Genomic DNA, 20377 nt, shown 5'->3' with positions numbered 1-20377 from the left:
AGGCAGATCAAAAGCAGGCAACGTATTTTATTACAGTGGCACCTTGCTTCTCAAACCCCTTGGGTCCCAAATGCCGAAAACCCAGAAGTAAGTGTTCTGGTTTTCGAACATTTTTCGGAAGCTGACCATCCGATGTGGCTGTCGGCTATTGTTTCTGGGGTGCCTGCACCAATCAGAAGCTGCGCCTTGGTTTTCGAACATTTCGGAAGTCAAATGAGCTTCTGACATGGATTAAGTTCGACGCTTTAGTTTTTGCTATTTATTTTGCATTTCTGTTTTCGAGGCTTTTTCAGTTAATTTGTTTTTGTGAATGTGTGGAACCCAGTTCAGCTACTGGTTGGTTGGTTGGTTGGTTGATTGTGTGACTGCGGAAATAGATAAAAGCTCCTCATCCAAACAATGACTATCACCAGTGCAGGTAAGTAAAAAAATTAATTTTAATTTTTATCATCTACAATACTGTCTTATTTATTTTATAGTACAGTACATTGATTATTGCTTTCATTTTATGGATCAATGGTCTCGTTAGAGAGGAAAATTCATGTTAAATTGCTGTTTTAGGGGTTGTTTTTTAAAGTCTGGAATGGATGAATCCATTTTGCATTACTTTCTATGGGAAAGCACGCCTTGGTTTTGGAACGCTTTGGTTTCGGAACAGACTTCTGGAACAGATTAAGTTTGAGAACCAAGGTACCACTGTATTTGAAAGCCAAAGGGCTGGGATTTTCTTACTCACAAGCCAGAAGACAGTCTTAATTCAAGGTTGTACTGGCTGTCCAATTCTTGAAAGCGGTGAAGGGGAACAGGGGGCAGCAAATTCCCTCCAGCAGCCCTAATGATTGCAACTGAGACTTTGGCAGTGTACACAACATATATTTAAAGCACATCTCCGCCCCGCCCCAAGAATCCTGGGAACACTAATCTGTTAAGGGTGCTGGGAACTGTACACTACAGTTTCCAGGATTCTCTGGGAATGAAATGTCCTTTAAATGTACGGTGTGTATCCACAGTATGTCTCTATTTTCAAGTAGGATTCAATCACATGCCGTCAAATTCAGTTTTGCGCAGCTATAGTGGATTGGGACATCTTGAGCTAAAAATCCACTCCCCCCCCCCCAATAGTCTTTTTGCATTAAGGAAAGTGACAGGGAAATACTCTTTAAAGCATTGGATTGCGCTTGCTTAGTTGTGTAATCTCCCTGTAAGTAAATCAGGATGGGTGCTCAATAAACAAGACACCTGGAAGCAGCCCATCAAGTAGGAAAGTTGAGCCAGTAGTGATTCAATGAGTTTTACTCTTGCCTTATTGTTGCTTGGATGCTGCTAGTTGCTTTGAGCTTCCACTGGGAAAGAAATACAGAGCGTACAGTGACTGAAATGAGGCCCAGTGTTGTTGTTTGCCCCAGAAATGGAGACACTCTCATCAAACTCCATTCCTAGCCGCTTACCGTGCAATGAGGACCGGGCGAGGGCCGCGATTTCTTGGATGGTGAGCGCTCGCCGGGACTTGGGTAACATTTCGACAGTGTCTTCAACATTTACCTTCAAGAGAAAAGGACAGTGAGGTCAGAGGTTGCCTCAAAGAGGGCTCAGACAGATGTCTAGTTGTAGGGTGTGCGTGTGTGTGTGTGAGAGAGAGACCCTCCCTGTGCGTCTGTGTATAGCGTGGTTCGTTTTTCCATAGAGCTGAAGGAGGACATTCTACGGAATTCAAACTGTTATACAATAAAATGCAATGTGTAAAAAATAAAAGCAGCAATAAAAATATACTTTAATATCATGCAGCATCTAGCTCAGTGCATTGCAATTTGCAGCAAAATCAATGGCAGGCAGAAAAACCATTAAGTGGCCTGGCAAGACCACCAGGAATTTCAGGCTGGACTGCAGAGAGGGGTAGTTTGAGAACCAATGGACTAAACCTCACCAACAACTCCGGAAATAAAAAAATCTGGTAGCTGGGTGGGCCTTGGGGGTGGAGCCAGAATACTCCGGGGGCGGGGGTGGTTTTTTTTTAAAAAAAGGTAAAGGATCCCTGGGCGGTTAAGTTCAGTCAAAGGTGACTATGGGGTTGTGGTGCTTATCTTGCTTTCAGGCCGAAGGAGCTGGCATTTGTCATGTGGCCAGCAGGACTAAACCGCTTCTGGCACAAGAGAACACCATGATGGAAGCCAGAGTGCACGGAAACGCCATTTACCTTCCCGCTGCAGCGGCACCTATTTATCTACTTGCACTGGTGTGCTTTTTGAATTACTAGGTTGGCAGAAGCTGGGACAGAGCAACAGGAGCTCACCCCGTCACAGGGATTTGAACCACCAAACCAAGAGGCTCTGTGGTTTAGACCACAGCACCACACACATCCAGGGTACCTGGAAGTAGGGTTGCAGTCCAGTGCAAAAGTTTCCTGTTTGCCTAAAGTGTACATCTTTGGGGGTTTTTAAAAAAGAAATGTTGGTTCAGCAACAGCCCCAAAGAAAAAGTCCCCAAATCAAAACTTGACCTGGTCCTTGTTTTGTTTATTTGGGTCAGCTGTTAATTGTATTTATGAGCCACAATCAATACCAAGTGGACCAACCAATTACAAAAGAAAGATGCTGATTAATCACTTTAGCTGATTGATCAACAGATTAAGGTCCGAAACCTCGCCCATACTTCCTACAGGGGCGCACCAGAATAGCACAAGGAGAAATAAATAAACATGTTGTGAACCCTTGGCCCCATTGATTAAAATTTGCCTTTGCTAAGCAAAGCAGAGCCTTGATTAATTCACCAATTGAAGCTTTAATTGATTAATCTATTAATTAAACTGCTTAAAGGTCGTAACCCTGTTTAAAATACATAAATCTGAATATATAGTTCTGCGTCCGCTTCACTTCCCTGAGACAATCCACAGTGGCAGGGTTAACAGGGTTTCGTTTCATTTAGATCAGAAGAGCCCTGGAGAGACTTAAGCTGTTTTTGTAATATCAATATACAGATGTACAAGCGCAGCTTACTGGAAGCGAATGGGCTCCTACACTCAACAGATCTCCAGGGAACAGCTGTTGCAGCCCCTCCACAAGGCTGCCCACCCAGTTTCAGCTAACTCCAGCTTAGACCAAGGGTAGCCTAAATGCTGCTCTCTGAATATTCTGAACTACAGGACCGCCTCTCCTGGTATGCCCCGCGGAGGACCTTAAGGTCCACAAATGAGAACATTTTGGAGGTCCCAAGTCGCAAGGTGGTTAGATTGCTCTCAACTAGGGCCAGGGCCTTTTCAGTACTGGCCCCGACTTGGTGGAACGCTCTGTAACAAGAGACTAGGGCAGTGCAGGACTTGACATCTTTCCTCAGGGCCTGCAAGACAGAGCTGTTCCACCTGGCCTTTGGTTTGGACTCAGTCTGACCCTTATGTTTCCCTCCCCTTATGGTTTTGATTTATGGGCTACTATTAAAATGAGGCTGCATTTTAAATTGTATTTTAACCCATATTTTGATAAACTGGGTTTTTTGTTGGTTTGTTGGTTTGTTTTATTGTAATTTTATTGGTGTTAGCCGCCCTGAGCCTGGCTCTGGCCCGGGAGGGCGGGGTATAAATAAAAATGTATTATTTATTTTTTATTATTATTATTATCTCCCATCATTCCTGATCATTGGCCATACTGGCTGCGGCTGATGGGAATTAGAATCCTAGAATTGGAAGGGGTCCCTGAGGGTCATTTAGTCCAACTGAAACATCTGGAGGGCACTAAGCTGGTCAGCCAGAAGCTAGGCGCTCTAGGCTCCCTCTCTCTGCCTCTCAAACCCAGCCAAGAAGTTCTGAAGCAGTGATTCCCAGACTTTTTCTAGCCACCCCCCTCCCCGCAACTCCATAAATTCATTCCCAGTGCCTCCTGCCCTCCACGATAAAGGGCATTATTCAAGATAGCTATTTGCACTACCCACTAAGGAAGAGTACACAAAACATGATTTCGAATTGATGGGGGGGACTGTGTGTTGAGATCCCTGCATTGCAGGGGGTTAGACTAGATTACCTGCAGGGTTCCTCTCAATTCTGTGATTCTAAAACTCAAAATAGTAACAATCACAGGACCATAGAATTGTAGAGCTGGGGGGGGACCCCAGGGTCATCTAGTCCAACGCCCTGCAATGCAGGAATCTCAGCTAAAAACGTCCATGACTGATGGCCATCCAAACTCTGCTTAAAAACCTCCAAGGAAATTAGAAATCACCCCAGAATTGGCTCTACTAAACATCTTCCAAGACAACAATGCCCACTCACACCACAAAGAACTCATAGCCCACCTACTCTCAGCAGCCAGAAACACCATAACCAGACACTGGAGAGACCTGTCAGGAATAAGCATGGACCAATGGTACCAAATAGTATGGGAAACAGCCCTACTAGAAAAATTAGCCAATAAACTAAAACTGACACGGGGACAAATAGAAGAATACGCCTTCATGGCTCCCCTTTATAACATACACAGCCCAACAATACAACAACAAGAATCCGCCAATAGCATACAAATCAATATGGCTAACCTGATCCAAAAGACCCACCCACCCACCCCACTCACACATGAAAACAAAGACCACCACAGCCAACCACATATGAACAACCACACTCTAGGCCAACCCCAACCTCTCTCACCACCAAAGGAACACAAGTGAACAGCAGAGAACCTGCACAAGCAACGCTGACACCAAACCCCACATATATTAAGTAAAATAGAAACATCACCACTCGACCTCACCCCTACTCATCTTTCGCCCCCCTCCATCTCTTTCCCCCTATTCTTCCTAATGTCTCAACAAATGAAACCGATTAAAAAAAAAAGTTACATGGAGAAAAAAATATGAGAGACATTGCACATACCTTTGTAAATCAAGAAAATCTTTTTTAAAAATACATTTAAAAAAACCCTCCAAGAAAGGAGAGTCCACAACTTCCTGAGGGAGACCGTTCCACTGTTAAAACAGCTCTTTACTGTTCTTACTCAATTGCACTGCTAACTATTTAGTTTAATAAGTTCAAGTAAACTGATGAACTTGATCCAAAGTTAGCAGCTTCTCAAATTTCAATAGTCATCCAAACCCTTATTGGCCCCCTGCTGCTCCCTTGCCTCTTAGCACCCTCTAGATAATCTCACTACCCACCAGGGGACAGTACCACCCACTCTGGGAACCTCTGCTCCAAAGGGTGTCCCCTTCTGAAGGCAATCAGGAAAAAGATTTCGCTAGTGATTAAGGATCTTTGAGTTTCTTCTGTTAATTCCAGGCACACTCACTGAAAGTTTATCATGGATCAGTTTAACAAAAGTTGACCAGCCAGCAAAAATATGTGTTATGGTTAGGCAAAGGTAAAGGTAACCTTCCCGCCACAGCGGTACCTATTTATCTACTTGCACTGGTATGCTTTTGAAATGCTAGGTTGGCAGAAGCTGGGATAGAGCAAAGGGAGCTCATCCCATCACAGGGATTCGAACCGCCAGCCTTCCGATCGGCAAGCCCAAGAGGCTTAATGGTTTAGCAAAGTGGAAAAGCTAAATAGACACCAGCACACCTTCACATGCAAGAGGGGAGAATGGGGATGCGCTCAGAGCACGGTCAGGAGACTTAACCCACTGCCCATTTAATCCATGGACAAGTGACCCCAGAGAGCAATGTGCACAAATGGAGAGTCTCAATCTGGCTGTGTGCAGACTGATTAGTCCCTGTGCATATTCTCTGCTTGAGGGCAATGCATATTGCCTGGGCAATGTTCAAAACATTTTTCATCACATGTGTCAACTTCCCATTAATGATTATCCACCTATTGATCATATATTTCACCGCAGTGTGCAAAATCCCTTGTTGACACTGTTGATTTATGCAACCCAGTTAGAGAAGCCTGGATCTACCCCGGGTTTGGCTCCCTGATCACGATGAGACCCTTTGCGCCTTCTTGATTTCTAAGAGGCTCACATAAGGATCCATTTTCATGAATGATTTGCAACAGCGGGCAAAGAATGCATGAGTTGCAGCAGCAGCAGGCTGCAAATGACACTTGCACGTAAGCAGGCCTAGTGGTCACAGCAGCTCCTCCCAGTTGGTCTGGCCCCAATGAAGCCGTTGATAGGACTGAAGGTCCCTGACTTCCCAGTGCTGCCTAAGTCTCCTCCCTCGGTTCCTTCCCCAGCAGCCTAAGGCTCTGTCATCTTGTCTCTCCTTGCTCTGCCCTCTTCATTTCTCTGTGTGTTTTGGGAGACCAGGGGAGAGGGGAGCTGGTCACAGCAGGAGAGACGGATCCCCTGGATTCTTCAGCAGGCTGCCTCATCTGTGGCCCCTTTCCTCTCCTGCCTCTGAGTCTGGACTTCCCTCTGCCCAAAAAATTACTCCAGGGACCGATGCAAGAACTGTCCGTAACAATCGGTGGCAAAATCCAAGACTTTCATGTAGATGGGAGTCAGTGCCACCAGTGTGTCCATCCCACACTTTCACACCCAACCCCAAAATAGGGGAAGGGGGGATCCTTAACAGTCCATTTAGGACTAAGCATGCTCAGAGGGCACAGAATTCTTCCTGACTGCGAGGGGTGGTGTGAGAGAGAATGGAAAATCAGCGACAAGGGGGAATGGAATGGAGTGGCTGAAGATGTCAAGAGAACAACATTCCACACTGCCACAACTTAATAATATCACTGTACGTGTCTCTTTGGAGAGTTGCATAAGTTTTTTTTAAAAAAATGACAGGTCCCTGACCCCGGGTAGATTACGATCTAAATTTTGACAATGGAGAGGACAACAGAAGGAGGGCCAGGAGAGGAGAGGAGAGGGGAGGAGAGGGAAGGATAAATTACAGCACGATGTTCACAGCACTGAACTGGGGATGGATCCCTTCCTGCGTGTAAGCATCCTGCTGTTTCAAAGCAGGCCAAGAAGATGGAGTGGGTGGCTGCTCAGCTTGATGTGCAGAAAGTGGCAAGGAAAGGAGCCGAGGTGCTCCGTGTTTGTACCTGCCAAGCTGCCAGTCCCTGGGGTGGAGAGGCAGCTGGGTATAATGCACAAGGCACTGTGATGATTTTTATCAGGGACCGCAACGGAAACAAGACACCTACTCTCTCTGTGTGTGTGGCAGAACGATTGAGGATGATGGAAGGGAAAACAGAAAGCACAATAATGGGTAATGCTTCAGTCATTAAAGTATCTTGACACACGGGCCCTGGGAGAAGCGTCTGCAGCGGTGCAGAGAAGGCTTAGCAAAAATGAAGCTAAGCCGTGCATCTCTCTCTTGTGTGGAACGAGATGGTGCCCACCCTCTGTCTGGGAAGAACAGCTCAGGGGTTGAAACTTGTGGAACCAAGGTTTGGGTCAGCTCAAACCCATAAGACAAGAGTGCCTTAATAATCTGTAGCAAAAGAACAGAATAGAGTGCAAACGCTACAGTCAGCTGCCTTCTGCGGCATTAGCTACCCTTCCCGATTTGGTGTCACCCGCAAATTTCATGAGCATCCCCTGAATTCCTTCATCCAAGTTGCTTATAAAGATGAGGAACAACAACGGTGCCAGGGAAGAACCCTGCAGCCACCCCTCTTGTCACTTTCCCCCAGGATTATGAGGAACTGTGAGTGAGCACTCTTTGCATTCGGTCAGTCAACCCGCTACAAACCTGCCTAACAGCTACCTCGTCCACTCGACATTTTACCAGCTCTTCCACAAGAATATCATGGTCTTTGTCAAAAGCCTTACTGAAATAGAGATACACTACGCCCACAGCGTTCCCCTGATCCACCAAGCTTGTAACTCTATCAAGAAAAGAAACGAGATTTGTCTGGCATGACTTGTTTTTGAGAAACCCATGCTGGGTTTTAGTAATCGCAGCATCCTTTTCTAAGTGCTCACAAACTGACTTACAATTTCTTACTATTCATTTCCTCCCAGTTTTCAACATACAAAATACTTGATGGTTCTCCTCCTCTAACCAACAGCCGTGTGCTTGAACGTAAGAGACAAGCTAGACATGAGAACTGTGATGCATAAATAAAAAGCTTTCAGGTCTGATTAAACTTTGCAGCCAGAGGGAGAGTTGATCCAGATCAGGAATGCTGGGGAAAGCAACCTAGGAAGTTTCCTTATACCAGGTCAGCAAACTTTTTCAGCAGGGGGCCGGTCCACTGTCCCTCAGACCTTGTGGGGGGCCGGACTATATTTTGAAAAAATAATAATGAATGAATTCCTCTGCCCCACAAATAACCCAGAGATGCATTTTAAATAAAAGCACACATTCTACTCATGTAAAAACACGCTGATTCCTGGACCGTCCGCGGCCCGGATTTAGAAGGCGATTGGGCTGGATCCGGCCCCCAGGCCTGAGTTTGCCTACCCATGCCTTATACCATGAGAGCAGAAGAGCCTGCTGGGTCAGACCAATGGCCCACCTGGGTCAGCATCCTGTTCTCACAATGGCCGAGTCATAACTTTGGTCCATCTAGTTCAATATTGTCTACACAGAGTATGCTCCTCCAGCTTTTGCTGGACTACATCTCCCATCAGCCCCTGCAAGTGTGACCAATGGCCAGGGACAGTGGGAGTTGTAGTTCAGCAACATCTGGTGGGACTCAGCTACACTGGCAAAGAAAAGAACGCTTTATATGCATTGTTTATGCATTCTACCACTGTGACACCAGATGGCGATGTGGAGTTCCGTTTTGGCTAACCTGATTGCTCATACAAAGTTTGCAATGCCTTTAACTGAAACGCTTCTTTTATGTGTCTAGATCCAGCCCTGGTGTACACTGACAGGCAGTGGCTCACCAGGATTCCAGACAGGGGACACTCCTAGCCGCACCTGAAGAAGCCGTACCACGGACTGGTTTTCTGCCACTGACCTGCAGCCCTTCCTAAAGGGATTTAAACCCTTTCATGCTGTGCCATCTTACAAATGAAAATTGTCCCCTCTTCTGTTTGGAAAAAACTCCCATACATATCTACAAGGAAAATGGTCCCTGCAAGGATTTTCATTTGGAGAACACACACCCAATCTGGATTAAATAAAAATGAAGCAGACAGGAGATCTATTCATCCATCTGTACCATCACCACATCTTTAAAAAAGAACCCCTTACCCAGGAAACGGCACAATCTATTATTTACCTAGCTTCTGAGGCATTTTTCGCCTGCCCCGTCACATAAAGATCTCCGGGTAGCTTCTGATAAATAAGTGAAAACTACAAGAACGACATTAACTATTCAAAAAAATTAATTACGAAGTAGGACGCAAAGCCCCAAACGCTACATAAATGATGGCTTTGTGGAGCTGTGAAGCTGGGCTTCGCGCACGCATGCACAAGCACACAACGCCTTCTCGTGCACGACAAATGGGGCAAAGTTCCCACGCAGGGCCCATTCCCAGCCCGCAGGGAGGTCAGCAGCAGCACATCATGGAAACGTCTTCAGGATGAGGGTTTGCGCAAGGCAACAGGTGCAGCGCAGGGAGACGGCTGATAAGGTGCGCAGAAGTTGCTACGAGAAATGTTTAATCGGCTGTCCGTCCCCACGACACGTGCTTATATGCGCAGCAGGGAAAAGCAAGGGGGATGCCTCGCACTTTGGACCCTATTCCCATGGCTGCATGTAGGTTTATTTGCAGGCTCCATCCTCCCTCTCCCCAAGTCCCTCCTGCACAGAAGAAAAGCCTTCTTGGAGCCAGATCCTGGCCTGTCCTTCTGCAAGGGAAGAGTGACCCTCCCTCCTAGAGGACCCTTACCTGCCCCTTCTGGCTTCTCCCTCCTGGCCCGGCATCAGCACCAGCGGCTCGCAGGCACCGCCAGGGGCTCCTTCCGAAACGGTTCTGGACTTGTAGCTTGCAACGAGGTGCATTTCCATGGCAACCAGTCACCATGGACTGATTTCTCCCAGGATACAGGCCTGGCTTTGTACTGACGTCAGCGCAGCACGAGACGTAGTATAATGAGCCAGCCAGAGAGACAGGCCATCGCAGGAGCTCGGGGCTGTGTGGGGAGGAAGGGGAGGGGGTCAAGGGGATAGGGGCTTGGGGCTCATTCTCCACAGGGTGGCAAGCTTGCCTCTGGACAGTTAGGCTGCAAACTGGGGGCGCCCTGCGTATGGCTGAATGCTCTGCTGCTGCATCATACCACTCTTTTTTTTTTGAAAATCCTCTCAGACAGAAAGCTAGCATATCAGGATGAAGGCTCACCGACAGGCTAGCTTTCTGTGGGCAAGGAATGTTCATCGACAGAGCAGCGTCCAGTCATGGGTCCAAGGCTCTGGTCCTGGGAGAAACCCCATTGAAGAATCAGGCATCTGTTGCATTTAAGGGGTCTGCCAGGAATTCTTTATTTTTTTATTTCATTTCTATCCCACCTTTTTCTTCCAATGAGCTCAAGGAAGCGTACGTGGTTCTCTCCCCCCCCCATTTCATCCTCACAACAACCCTGTGAGGTAGGTTAGGCGAAGAGATGGTGGTTGGCCCAAGGTCATAGAATCATAGAATCATAGACTCATAGAGTTGGAAGAGACCACAAGGGCCATCGAGTCCAACCCCCTGCCAAGCAGGAAACACCATCAGAGCACTCCTGACATATGGTTGTCAAGCCTCTGCTTAAAGACCTCCAAAGAAGGAGACTCCACCACACTCCTTGGCAGCCAATTCCACTGTCGAACAGCTCTTACTGTCAGGAAGTTCTTCCTAATGTTTAGGTGGAATCTTCTTTCTTGTAGTTTGGATCCATTGCTCCGTGTCCGCTTCTCTGGAGCAGCAGAGAACAACCTTTCTCCCTCCTCTATATGACATCCTTTTCTATATTTGAACATGGGTCGCCCCAGTAAACTGAGCAGCGGCTGAGTGGGGATTCGAACCCTGCTCTCCCACATCCAATCCAACATTCTAACCCAGAGCTGTCCAAACTGTGTGTCGCAACACGTTAGTGTGCCAGCTGCAGTGTGTAGGTGTGTCATGCAAACACTCCCCACTGGAAAGAGGTTAGTTTAAGCTCTGGTTTGCTAGTAAAACTAAATTGCTGTGTCGCAAAATGGTGCAGGTCTAAAAAATGTGTCACCGACATGAAAAGTGTGGAATGCTCTGCTCTAACCATTACGCCGCACAGGGATGGGGAATCTGTTGTTCTCCATTATGTTGCTTCTTGCTCCCATCAGCCTCAGCCAGCAAGGACAATTGGGACCAGTTCACCCAGCCATAACTGCTTTGAGGGCTTCTTTTTACAATCATGCAGTATGTATATAAACTTCATGAAATAAATGGTCAGGATTATGGATGTTTTGATGGCAAAAATATACGTGGGTGGGGGGCATCAAAGGTCCCCCACGCCTGCCTTACCTCAACTTCCCTGTGTAGCACATTCATCCTGCAGTAGGACCTATCCATATTCACTAGATTCTAGCTCAGTGTTTCTCAAACTGGGTTCTCTGGCTGTTGTTGAACTACAACTTCCATCATCCATGACCACTGGTCCTGCTAGCTAGGGATGATGGGAGTTGTAGTCCAACAGCACAGACCCAAGTTTGAGAAACACTGAGTCCTTTATGTCTACTTGGAGCTGCAACCATGCTTCAAAGTCTCAGGCACTTTCATCGATACCCCAATATGTTTAACTGGACGTTTAAGAAATGGAACCAAGGACTTTCTGCCCACGACGGATTTGCCTTTTGCCGCATTTGTAGGGTGTCTCTGGAAAACCCGAACCCGTGCACTCTGTGGTCCCTCAAAGCCGGGCATGTGAAAGGGTGCTCTCAGGCTGAGCTCAGGCACCCTACTTGGGGTGCCCTGCAGGCAGCAAACGCACACCCAATTTAAAAACAATTTTCCTAAAGAGATTTTTCTACTGCAATCTGGCGTTCACATTCTAAATTATTTTATCCTTTTAGTATCGCCGGCACTCTTTCGCTGGGCGTATACTAAAGAGCAGAGGATCAGATCTTCAAGTAAACAAACAAGCAAATAAATAACTATTTCTATCCAGCCGTTTTGGCTCTTAAGGGAGCGTTCATGGTGACTCACGTCATTAATAAAACACAGTCCAAACAATAACCATAAAAAATTATTACAGCGGAACAAAAATGAAGCAGTAGAGGAAAAATTAACACAATAGAAAGCCTCGCTTTCCCACTCAAGCAACAGACCAAACCCACCCCCACCAACCCCCCCCCCCATCTGCAACATTGTTAAAGAGGTGTCAAAATACAGGGCCTCAAGGGGAATGGGGACACAGCCCAACCTCCTGCAACAAGAAGTTCCACCAATTTTACAGTTAAATTTCATGCAAAAACTCTCACCGTTGTTCAGAACATTCTGGCAATAATTGCAATGTTCTGGCTTTTACACAAAACGTTCTGGCAACTCGCCTTGGTTCTCTCTTTCCATACACATAACAACAACAACAACAACAACAATTTATTATTTATGCCCTGCCCATCTGGCTGGGTTTCCCCAGCCACACACACACCACCCTCCGCCCAAATATGCTGGCAATTCTAAATACTGGCCTGGTAGGATTTCAAGCAACCTAGAAAAAAGCAGCAACCTAGGACTCAGCTACATTAGTTAAAAAAAACCACAGCGTTTTGAATGTGTTACAAACATGCAACACAAGATGGCGATGGAGAGCAAAAATAAATTATTTGAGATTTTCAATAGTCCTTTTTTTTTGTTATTATGATTTATTTCTGACTGATTTATAGGGTCTTTCCTCCTGTGTGTAGATCCACCCCTAGGCTGCTCCTGTGCTATTAAGAGAGCTTTGATATGTAGAAATCATCAGCTGAGGTGACGCTTTTCATTGCTGCAACTAACTTGATTGCCTGAACTTTGCTGGTATCCTACTGCTGTTTAAAGTTATAGGGACCATACAGTTGCTTGGGTATGGGGGGTGTATTTACATGGGCACAGATACATGTTTCCCATGTGATATAAGGTTCTACAAGGGGGCGGACACATCTACTTCAGCCTGAGGGCTGCATTTCTTTCTGGGCAACCTTGCAAGCGCCATATGCCAGTGTTGTCGGAGCCAGAGGCTAAAGTTGGCAGAGCAATGAATGTTAATTTTACTTTGGTGAAATTAGTTTCTACACACACACAGGTGGATACACACATATAAAAAACACTGTGAAAATGCTAGTTTTTTAATTAAAAAAAACACTTTGAAAAATATATTGAGTTTGGCATAGCTCACTATTGCCATCTAGTGTCACATATGTGTATTGCACTTCACAACACATTTAAAACGTTTTATTTGCAGCTGTATAGCTGAGTCCACACACAGAGAGAGCAACGCATCCTCTGTGCAGATGAGCAAGAGGCATAATCAGTTTGACGACACAGCCAGGCAAAAACAATAGGGATGGTGTGGTGCGGGACTTGTTGAGGGGTGTTGCCTGGGGCGAGGGTGTGTGTGGCTAAGGGCCAGGCAGAAAGCCCCATGGCTCTTCTGCCCCACTTTCACCAACCAGCACCTGGCCTCGTTTTCTCACCTCCTGAGAACTTAGACGAGGTTTAAGCCACTTCCCATAAAGTCATCCTGACTGCAGACCAACAGCTGGCTTGTCCTTCAGAACAGGTCACTTGCTTGGGGGCTGTTCTGTGGAACAACCGGTGGCATTTGCATGGCGAGAGAGAAAAAGGTGAAAGGAACCCAGTCTTGGGGACGCAGTTGCTCTCTCCAAGCAGGCTGCTTGGGTGCTATCCAATTAGCAGCACAGCTTTAGAGCCCATCTCTGCAGCATTTGGTGGGACTTGGCTGCATGGTAGCAGCCGCACAGGTCTTGCCATTCTTGCATTATTATTTTTCCTGGTGCCTTCTGGAAAGCACCCCCACCGGCACTCTGAGCAGCACTGCCAGGGAAACAATAACAAAACCGGCTGGCTTATAAAACCTGCCATTTTCAGGCACACGGCACCTGCGCTGTTGTTCGAGGGTGTTGTCATAGTACCCGAGGAGCAAATCCAAGATTGGGGCTCCCTTTCTCTGGGGCCTCCAAGAGACATGGAGCAAAGGGGTGGCTCCTTTCTAACAGGATGCTCTGCCCCGCTAAGAAGCAGGGCAGAGCCATTCAGAAAGACAAAGCGGGGTCCAACAACATATAAAGGGTCACAGGGTAGCTGCCACTGTTTTGCAGGATTCAGGAGTACCCTCTCATTGCAGAAACAGCAATCTTAAATCCAACCCTGCGGATATTCATCTGAAACACACACACCCCCAATGGAGCACCAAACTACCAAAACACAGTGGATAGAGCACAGATCCCTCCTTCAGCTTTGAGCATCTCCAGCAGTGGCAGCTGGTACCCAAGGAGGTGGAAGATAGAGAGAGCCAGCTAATTCTTGCTTTCTCCCCCATCCTCTTCCCTGCTGAGTTCTGCAAGGGAGGAGGAAATGGACAGCCGGGACCACCTGCTGCACTTGGTTGTAAGAAGGCAGGTAGGCAGGCGCTGGTTGCAGACAAAGGGCAGTTGGTGGGGCAGAACCCCAATGGGCAAGCCTCAATTGCGTAGAGCTGCCTCTGAAGACAGTTCAGAAGCTTCAGTCAGCTGGTGCAGAATTGGGCAGCCAAGTTGCTCACTGGGACAAGATGGTTTGAGCATATTACACTGATCCTGACCTGACTGCGCTGGCTGCCAATTAGTTTCTGGGCCAAACTCAAAATGCTGGATTTGACCTGGAAAGCCTTAAATGGCTCAGGACTGCAATACCGCAAGGACCGCCTCTCCCCATATAAACTGTCCTGGACTCTTCATTCATCATCCGAGGCCCTTCTTCGTGTGCCTCCTACACGAGAGGTCTGGAGCGCGGTAACAGGAGAACGGGGCCTTCTCTGTAGTGGCTCCCCGTTTGTGGAATGCTCTCCCCAGGGAGGTTCACCTGGTGCCTTCATGATACATTTTTAGGCACCAGGCCAAAAAGTTCCTATTCAACCAGGTCTTTGGCTGATTAATATTCTACAGCCTTTAAATTGTGTCTGTGGGAAGGGAGAGGTTATTGTTCTGTTGTTTTGATTCCATTATTTACTTGTGTTTTATCTTGCATTTTATTCTGTGAACCACCCTGAGTTCTTATGATGAAGGAATCACCACCTGTTGGAGTAGGCAAATAATCTGACCCAATGTGAAGCAGCTACCTGTGTTTCTATTAAAGGTAAAGGTAAAGGTAGCCCTGACCATTAGGTCCAGTCGTGGCCGACTCTGGGGTTGCGGCACTCATCTCGCTTTATTGGCCAAGGGAGCTGGCATACAGCTTCTGGGTCATGTGGCCAGCATGACTAAGCCACTTCTGGCGAACCAGAGCAACACACGGAAACGTCGTTTACCTTCCCGCCAGAGTGGTACCTATTTATCTACTTGCACTTGACATGCTTTCGAACTGCTAGGTTGGCAGGAGCTGGGACCGAGCAACGGGAGCTCACCCCGCCACGGGGATTCGAACCGCCAACCTTCTGATCGGCAAGTCCTAGGCTCTGTGGTTTAACCCACAGTGCCACCCGCTGTGAGTATTTACAGGTTTCCATGCTCCGTGCTGTGAAAAGCTTTGCCAGTGCCTGCAGACCAAGCTGCTGTTAATAGGCATAGGAGCAGGCCAGTCAGGGGTTTGCTTTGGTCAGTTGACATCCCTTGGTGCTTCCTGGTTCCCTTGTGAGCAAGTCATTGGGAAAGTCATAATTCTGGCCAGGCCAAATCAGAGACCTACTGCTTTCGACTTATTAGCCATTTAGTTAGAATGCTAGGAGCAGGGACCACCCAGGGCGAGGTAATTGAATTAATCCCAGCATTTGAAAGAAGGCCCCCCCTGGAGTGTGTAAAAAGCCCTGAAGCTGCTAAAGTCAGACAGGGACAGCTCCCAGGGAGGAGGAAATGCAGGATGAGAGATGAGTTTCCTTAATGGCCTGATCTTTAACAGCTGACTGCGTTGGGCAGGGTGGGTGACTTTTCTTCCTGACAGATGCTCTGCACCTTTAAGCAACTGCCCTATCAAGGTCAAACAAAACCAGCAACAGAAAGGAAAGTAAAATTTAAGAATTCAACAGGTATGCCTTTGCCCATCAATGCATCTCATGTCCAGGTCAGGCTGCACCAGTGGAATTTCCATCATAATGTGCTTCTGGTAAAAATGCAGAAGCTGGGCAGGCGGGTGTAGGGTGGGGAGAGGCAGAAACCTCATCCTACTGGAATCATCAACTTCTCAAATACGAAATAAATAATAATAATAAATTTGTCCTGTAGCACCTTAGAGACCAACTAAGTTTGTTCCTGGTATAAGCTTTCGTGTGCATGCACACTTCTTCAGATACGTGCATGCACATGAAAGCTTACACCAAGAACAAACTTAGTTGGTCTCTAAGGTGCTACAGGACAAATTTATTATTTTTATATATATATTTCGACTGCATCAGACCAACACGGCTACCTACCTGATTCTCAAATACAAATTCTGAAGGGCTTTGCCATCAGAAGCAAGGTCAGTTCAACCTTCTCCCTCCTTATTTTACATATGCATACAACAGTTTTGCTGTGTATAAAGCAAAACTGAACATGCCTCCTTCCACTGGCACCCCCGCCCTGTTTTCTTGACTGCCTTACTTCATTGCTATTTTCTGCTTGAACTGAGTCTGCAGCTTTATGTAAGTAAACAATATTTTTATATCCTTACATTAAGGACTTCTGTGTGGTTATTTTGTTTAGAGGGATAATAAAGGGAGAATCCAGACTGCCAGAGGCATCCTGGATAATTATACAAAGCCATGTAGCTTTGTCTCCGGTTTCCATGTTAATACTGCAAAGGATGATATATTTTTAACTCTGCTAAACTAAACACTAATCTTGCTCAAGTGAATAAGAGGAAGGCTAATTAATAAATAATAGAGCCTCTCCTACCCTCCAAATCCATCCCAACAAGTTCAGTCGTCACACTCCTTATTTTCCGCATTCACACACACATCACCCTGTTTTGCTGTGCATGAAACACAACTGAACTGAGCCTGTATCTTTCCCCTGTTACCCTCACCCTGTCTTCCTCCCCTCTGATAGACGCTTCCCCTTTGGAGAAGCTTGAGACTGTAAGCTCCTCAAGGCAGGGACCTGTTTTCGGTGTGGAACACTGTGGGCGTTAGTGGTACAATACGAATGCTAAATAATATACAAAGTGGCTTTGGGAAAGGTGAATTACGTGCCGGGGATTGTTACGAAAGGGAGTGAACACGAAACCTCCAATATTGTAATAATGTTGTACAAATCTATAGTTCTACAGCCATACTTGGAATGCAGAGCACAGTTAAGGTCACAGGACCTCAGAATGGATATTGTAGAGCTGGAAAATGTTCAGAAAAGGGCAACCAAAATGTACTACAACTCCCATCAACCCTGGCACTGATGGGAGTTGTAGTCCCAAACCAGTGGAGAGCATCAGGTTGGGGGAGGCTGGAGCTGACAAGCGCAGAACCAATGGACCAATAGCACACAAGTCTCCCTTCTTTCCCGCCCCCGTGCCACGCAGGAGCTCCCACCATGCGCCTGCTTAAGCTACATGCACCTGTTGCCGCAGCAACATCTATCTCCCCCCGCAGTCCTGCCAGCCTAGAAGCAGAGTGATGAAAAAGGGCACCTCGAGAGAATCCTGGCTGTCCACAGAGCTTTGGCGAACCAGCCTGCGCACTAGGGAGGTCCGGGTGTGGCCCAGGGGCGAGAGGGCGGGCAGGGACTTCGCCTCGGTCCACTCCACGTGCAAAGTAGTGTCCACAGCCACTGCAGGGGAGAGCAGAGAGTGAGGTCAACCTCCGGGGAACAAGAAGGAGTGAGCAAAAGCAGGCGGTCTCCCTTTTGCAACCAAAAAGCAGCCTCGTCACATTGCACAGCACATAATCCGTTCATGGAACTCCCCCTTGGCCGTGAGATTGTGGCAGCAGGCATGGGCTTTCCAAGAGGGTCAGAGGACTGTGGTCACATCCGCATGACACACTGTGATGGCCTGGGAATCTGATTCAGAGGCTGAACCGGAGGAATCCCAGCCTGCACAGGAGTCCCTGCCTCCAGGGCCGGCTGAGCCGGGGCAGGGCCTTGAATCTGAAGCGCCTGCACCTGTGCCAGATCCTCAGGAGCAGACACCAGATGAATCCACTCTGGCTCCGGAGGTGATTGAGGACCCGTCGTTGGAAACCTGTTTCTGCCAGCACCCAGACCTGTTCTTCCAGAGTTCCCGACCTTGCCCGGCTCCTCGCTTTGGACCTCACTTCGCCCTTAGTGGACAGACTCCAGACCCTCGACCCAGGACCGGACTCTGACCATGCCTCACGGTAATCTTCCCCCGGGACCAGCACACACACATTGAAAGCATTCTTATATGACTTTCACAGTCGCGGCTCCCCACCCCCCAAAAAGAATGCTGGGAACTGTAGTTTGTTGAGGGTGCTGGGAGTTGCAGTTCTTGTGAGCTTTCCATGGGCATTTGGATGCCTTTGGATTCCAAGCACCTGCTTCGTTTTCATTCCACGCTTCCCCCAAGGAGTTCCAAGTGGATTTCCCTGCAACAACCCTACGAGGTAGGCTAGCCTGAGAGACAGTGACTGCCTCCAGATCATGCTCTCAGCTGAGGGGAGGGATTTGAACTCTCACTTGCCTAGTCTTTATTTAAGGTAAAGGTAGAAAAGGTAAAGTACCCCCTGGACGGTTGAGTCCAGTCAAAGGCGACTATGGGATTGCGGCACTCATCTCGCTTTCAGGCCAAGGGAGCCAGCGTTTGTCCACAGACAGCTTTCCAGGTCATGTGGCCAGCATGACTAAACCGCTTCTGGCACAACAGAACACTGTGATGGAAGCCAGAGTGCACAGAAACACCATTTACCTTCCTGCCACAGTGGTACCTATATTTCTACTTGCACTGGTATGCTTTTGAACTGCTAGGTTGGCAGGAGCTGGGACAGAGCAATGAGACCTCACCCCTTCACACGGATTTGAACCGCTGACCTTCTGATCAGCAAGCCCAAGAGGCTCAGTGGTTTAGTCCACAGCGCATACCACACTGATTCCAGTTCTGACAAAAAGCAGGAATTTTGAAGCCTGGACAAACCGTGGGGTCTGTCTCTCTCCCCCCCCCCCTTCCCCAGTCGCAATCCACAGGCACATTCTGTATCAACGGTGGGGAAACATTTGCAACTCGAGGGCTACATTCTGCTTCTGGGTAATCTTTCAGGGGCCACATGGCCGTGGCAGGCAGAGTCAAGAACAATACTGAGAGAAGGAAGGAATGCACATTTCACTTCAGTGAAGTAGGCAGATTTCCACTCACAAGCCCCTCTCTGTTGTCCATTCAAGCAAGCAAGTAGCATTGTCAGAATGGAAGGACTCCCTGAAGCCAGGCAAATTTGCAGTCAAGGAAGGTGCAAAGCGATGCCAGGAAGTGGCACAGCCTTGAGAGGGACCCAAGGGCCACATATGGCCCACAGCTCTGAAGTTCCCCGTACCCATCCTAGATCTATTTTCACCTGTGTTATAGCAACTTTGCACCAAAAAGGAATGGATAAGTAATGTGATTGACTATCATGCGGAATTGCCAAAGGTAACAGCTAAAATAGGAGAACCTAAAGACGATTGTTTTGTGGAAGAATGGAAGCTTTTTTGGGGGGGACTGTCTAAAGAAATGTTATAGTACGATGAATTCGCAAGCAGGATTTGAACTATGAGCAACAGAAGGAATTAGAAGTTATTGCATCATTGTTATGGTATAAAAGACAGAAGATAGGGTGAAGAAAGGGGGAGAAGTAAAAAAACACCATGGAAAAAGGGGTGGGAAGTAGACAAAACAAAACAAAAAAGTTATGTATTGGAATATATATATATATATGTGAATTTTTTGATATTTAATAAAATACAATTGGAAAAATACATCTGTTATAGCAACGGATAAAAGCAGATATTAACTGCCTAGAGCAGAGCATGTTGGCTTCCAGATGAAAGGTTTTGCTACCAGAATTTAATTCCTCTGCTCTCTCACTGGAATAACTGTAAGGTTTTAGAGCCGCATCACACATTCAAAGCACACCCCATGCACATTTAAAGCTCACAACGTCTGCCAAAGAACCCTGGCAATGGCAGTTTCCCCCTCGCTGAGCTACAATTCCCAGCCCCCTTAATGAACTATAGTTCCCAAGATTCTCTGAAGGGAGGAAGGTATTTTAAATACATTTTTGATGTGCTTTAAATGCATGTCATATGCAGAGTCAACCCATTGGAACTAAATCAACAAGTTGCTTGCAGGGAATGACTGTGGCTCAGTGGTATAGTATCTGCTTTGTACTCAGAAAAAGGTCCCAGTTCCACTCCGTGGTATCTCAAAGATGGCGCTGTGTGAATCCTTGGAGAGCTCCTGCCATTTAGCATAGAACAGAGCACATGTGGGGAATC

General features: G+C 47.1%; 1 protein-coding gene across 7 annotated transcripts in view; it reads right to left on the bottom strand.

The window, feature by feature from the left end:
* Positions 1-20377, bottom strand: part of FAM131A (family with sequence similarity 131 member A) — a 58280-nt gene that overhangs the window by 21757 nt on the left and 16146 nt on the right. For 3 of the 7 annotated variants that reach the window (XM_028731705.2, XM_028731703.2, XM_028731707.2), the window contains exons 2-3: positions 17583-17722; positions 1449-1542 (exon numbers count right to left, since the gene is read on the bottom strand). In XM_028731705.2, coding sequence (XP_028587538.2) covers positions 1449-1542; positions 17583-17722 — 234 coding nt within the window. Of the gene's footprint in view, positions 1-1448; positions 1543-4855; positions 5010-9722; positions 9858-17582; positions 17723-20377 lie in introns of those variants that run through there. The other 4 variants (XM_028731704.2, XM_028731708.2, XM_028731706.2 and 1 more) reach the window with 3 other exon arrangements.

This window comes from Podarcis muralis, chromosome 6, assembly GCF_964188315.1.
Source record: "Podarcis muralis chromosome 6, rPodMur119.hap1.1, whole genome shotgun sequence".
Classification (NCBI taxonomy): Eukaryota; Metazoa; Chordata; class Lepidosauria; order Squamata; family Lacertidae; genus Podarcis; species Podarcis muralis.
The sequence above is the reverse complement of the archived record's forward strand: the minus strand, read 5'-3'. Positions and strand labels throughout refer to the sequence as shown.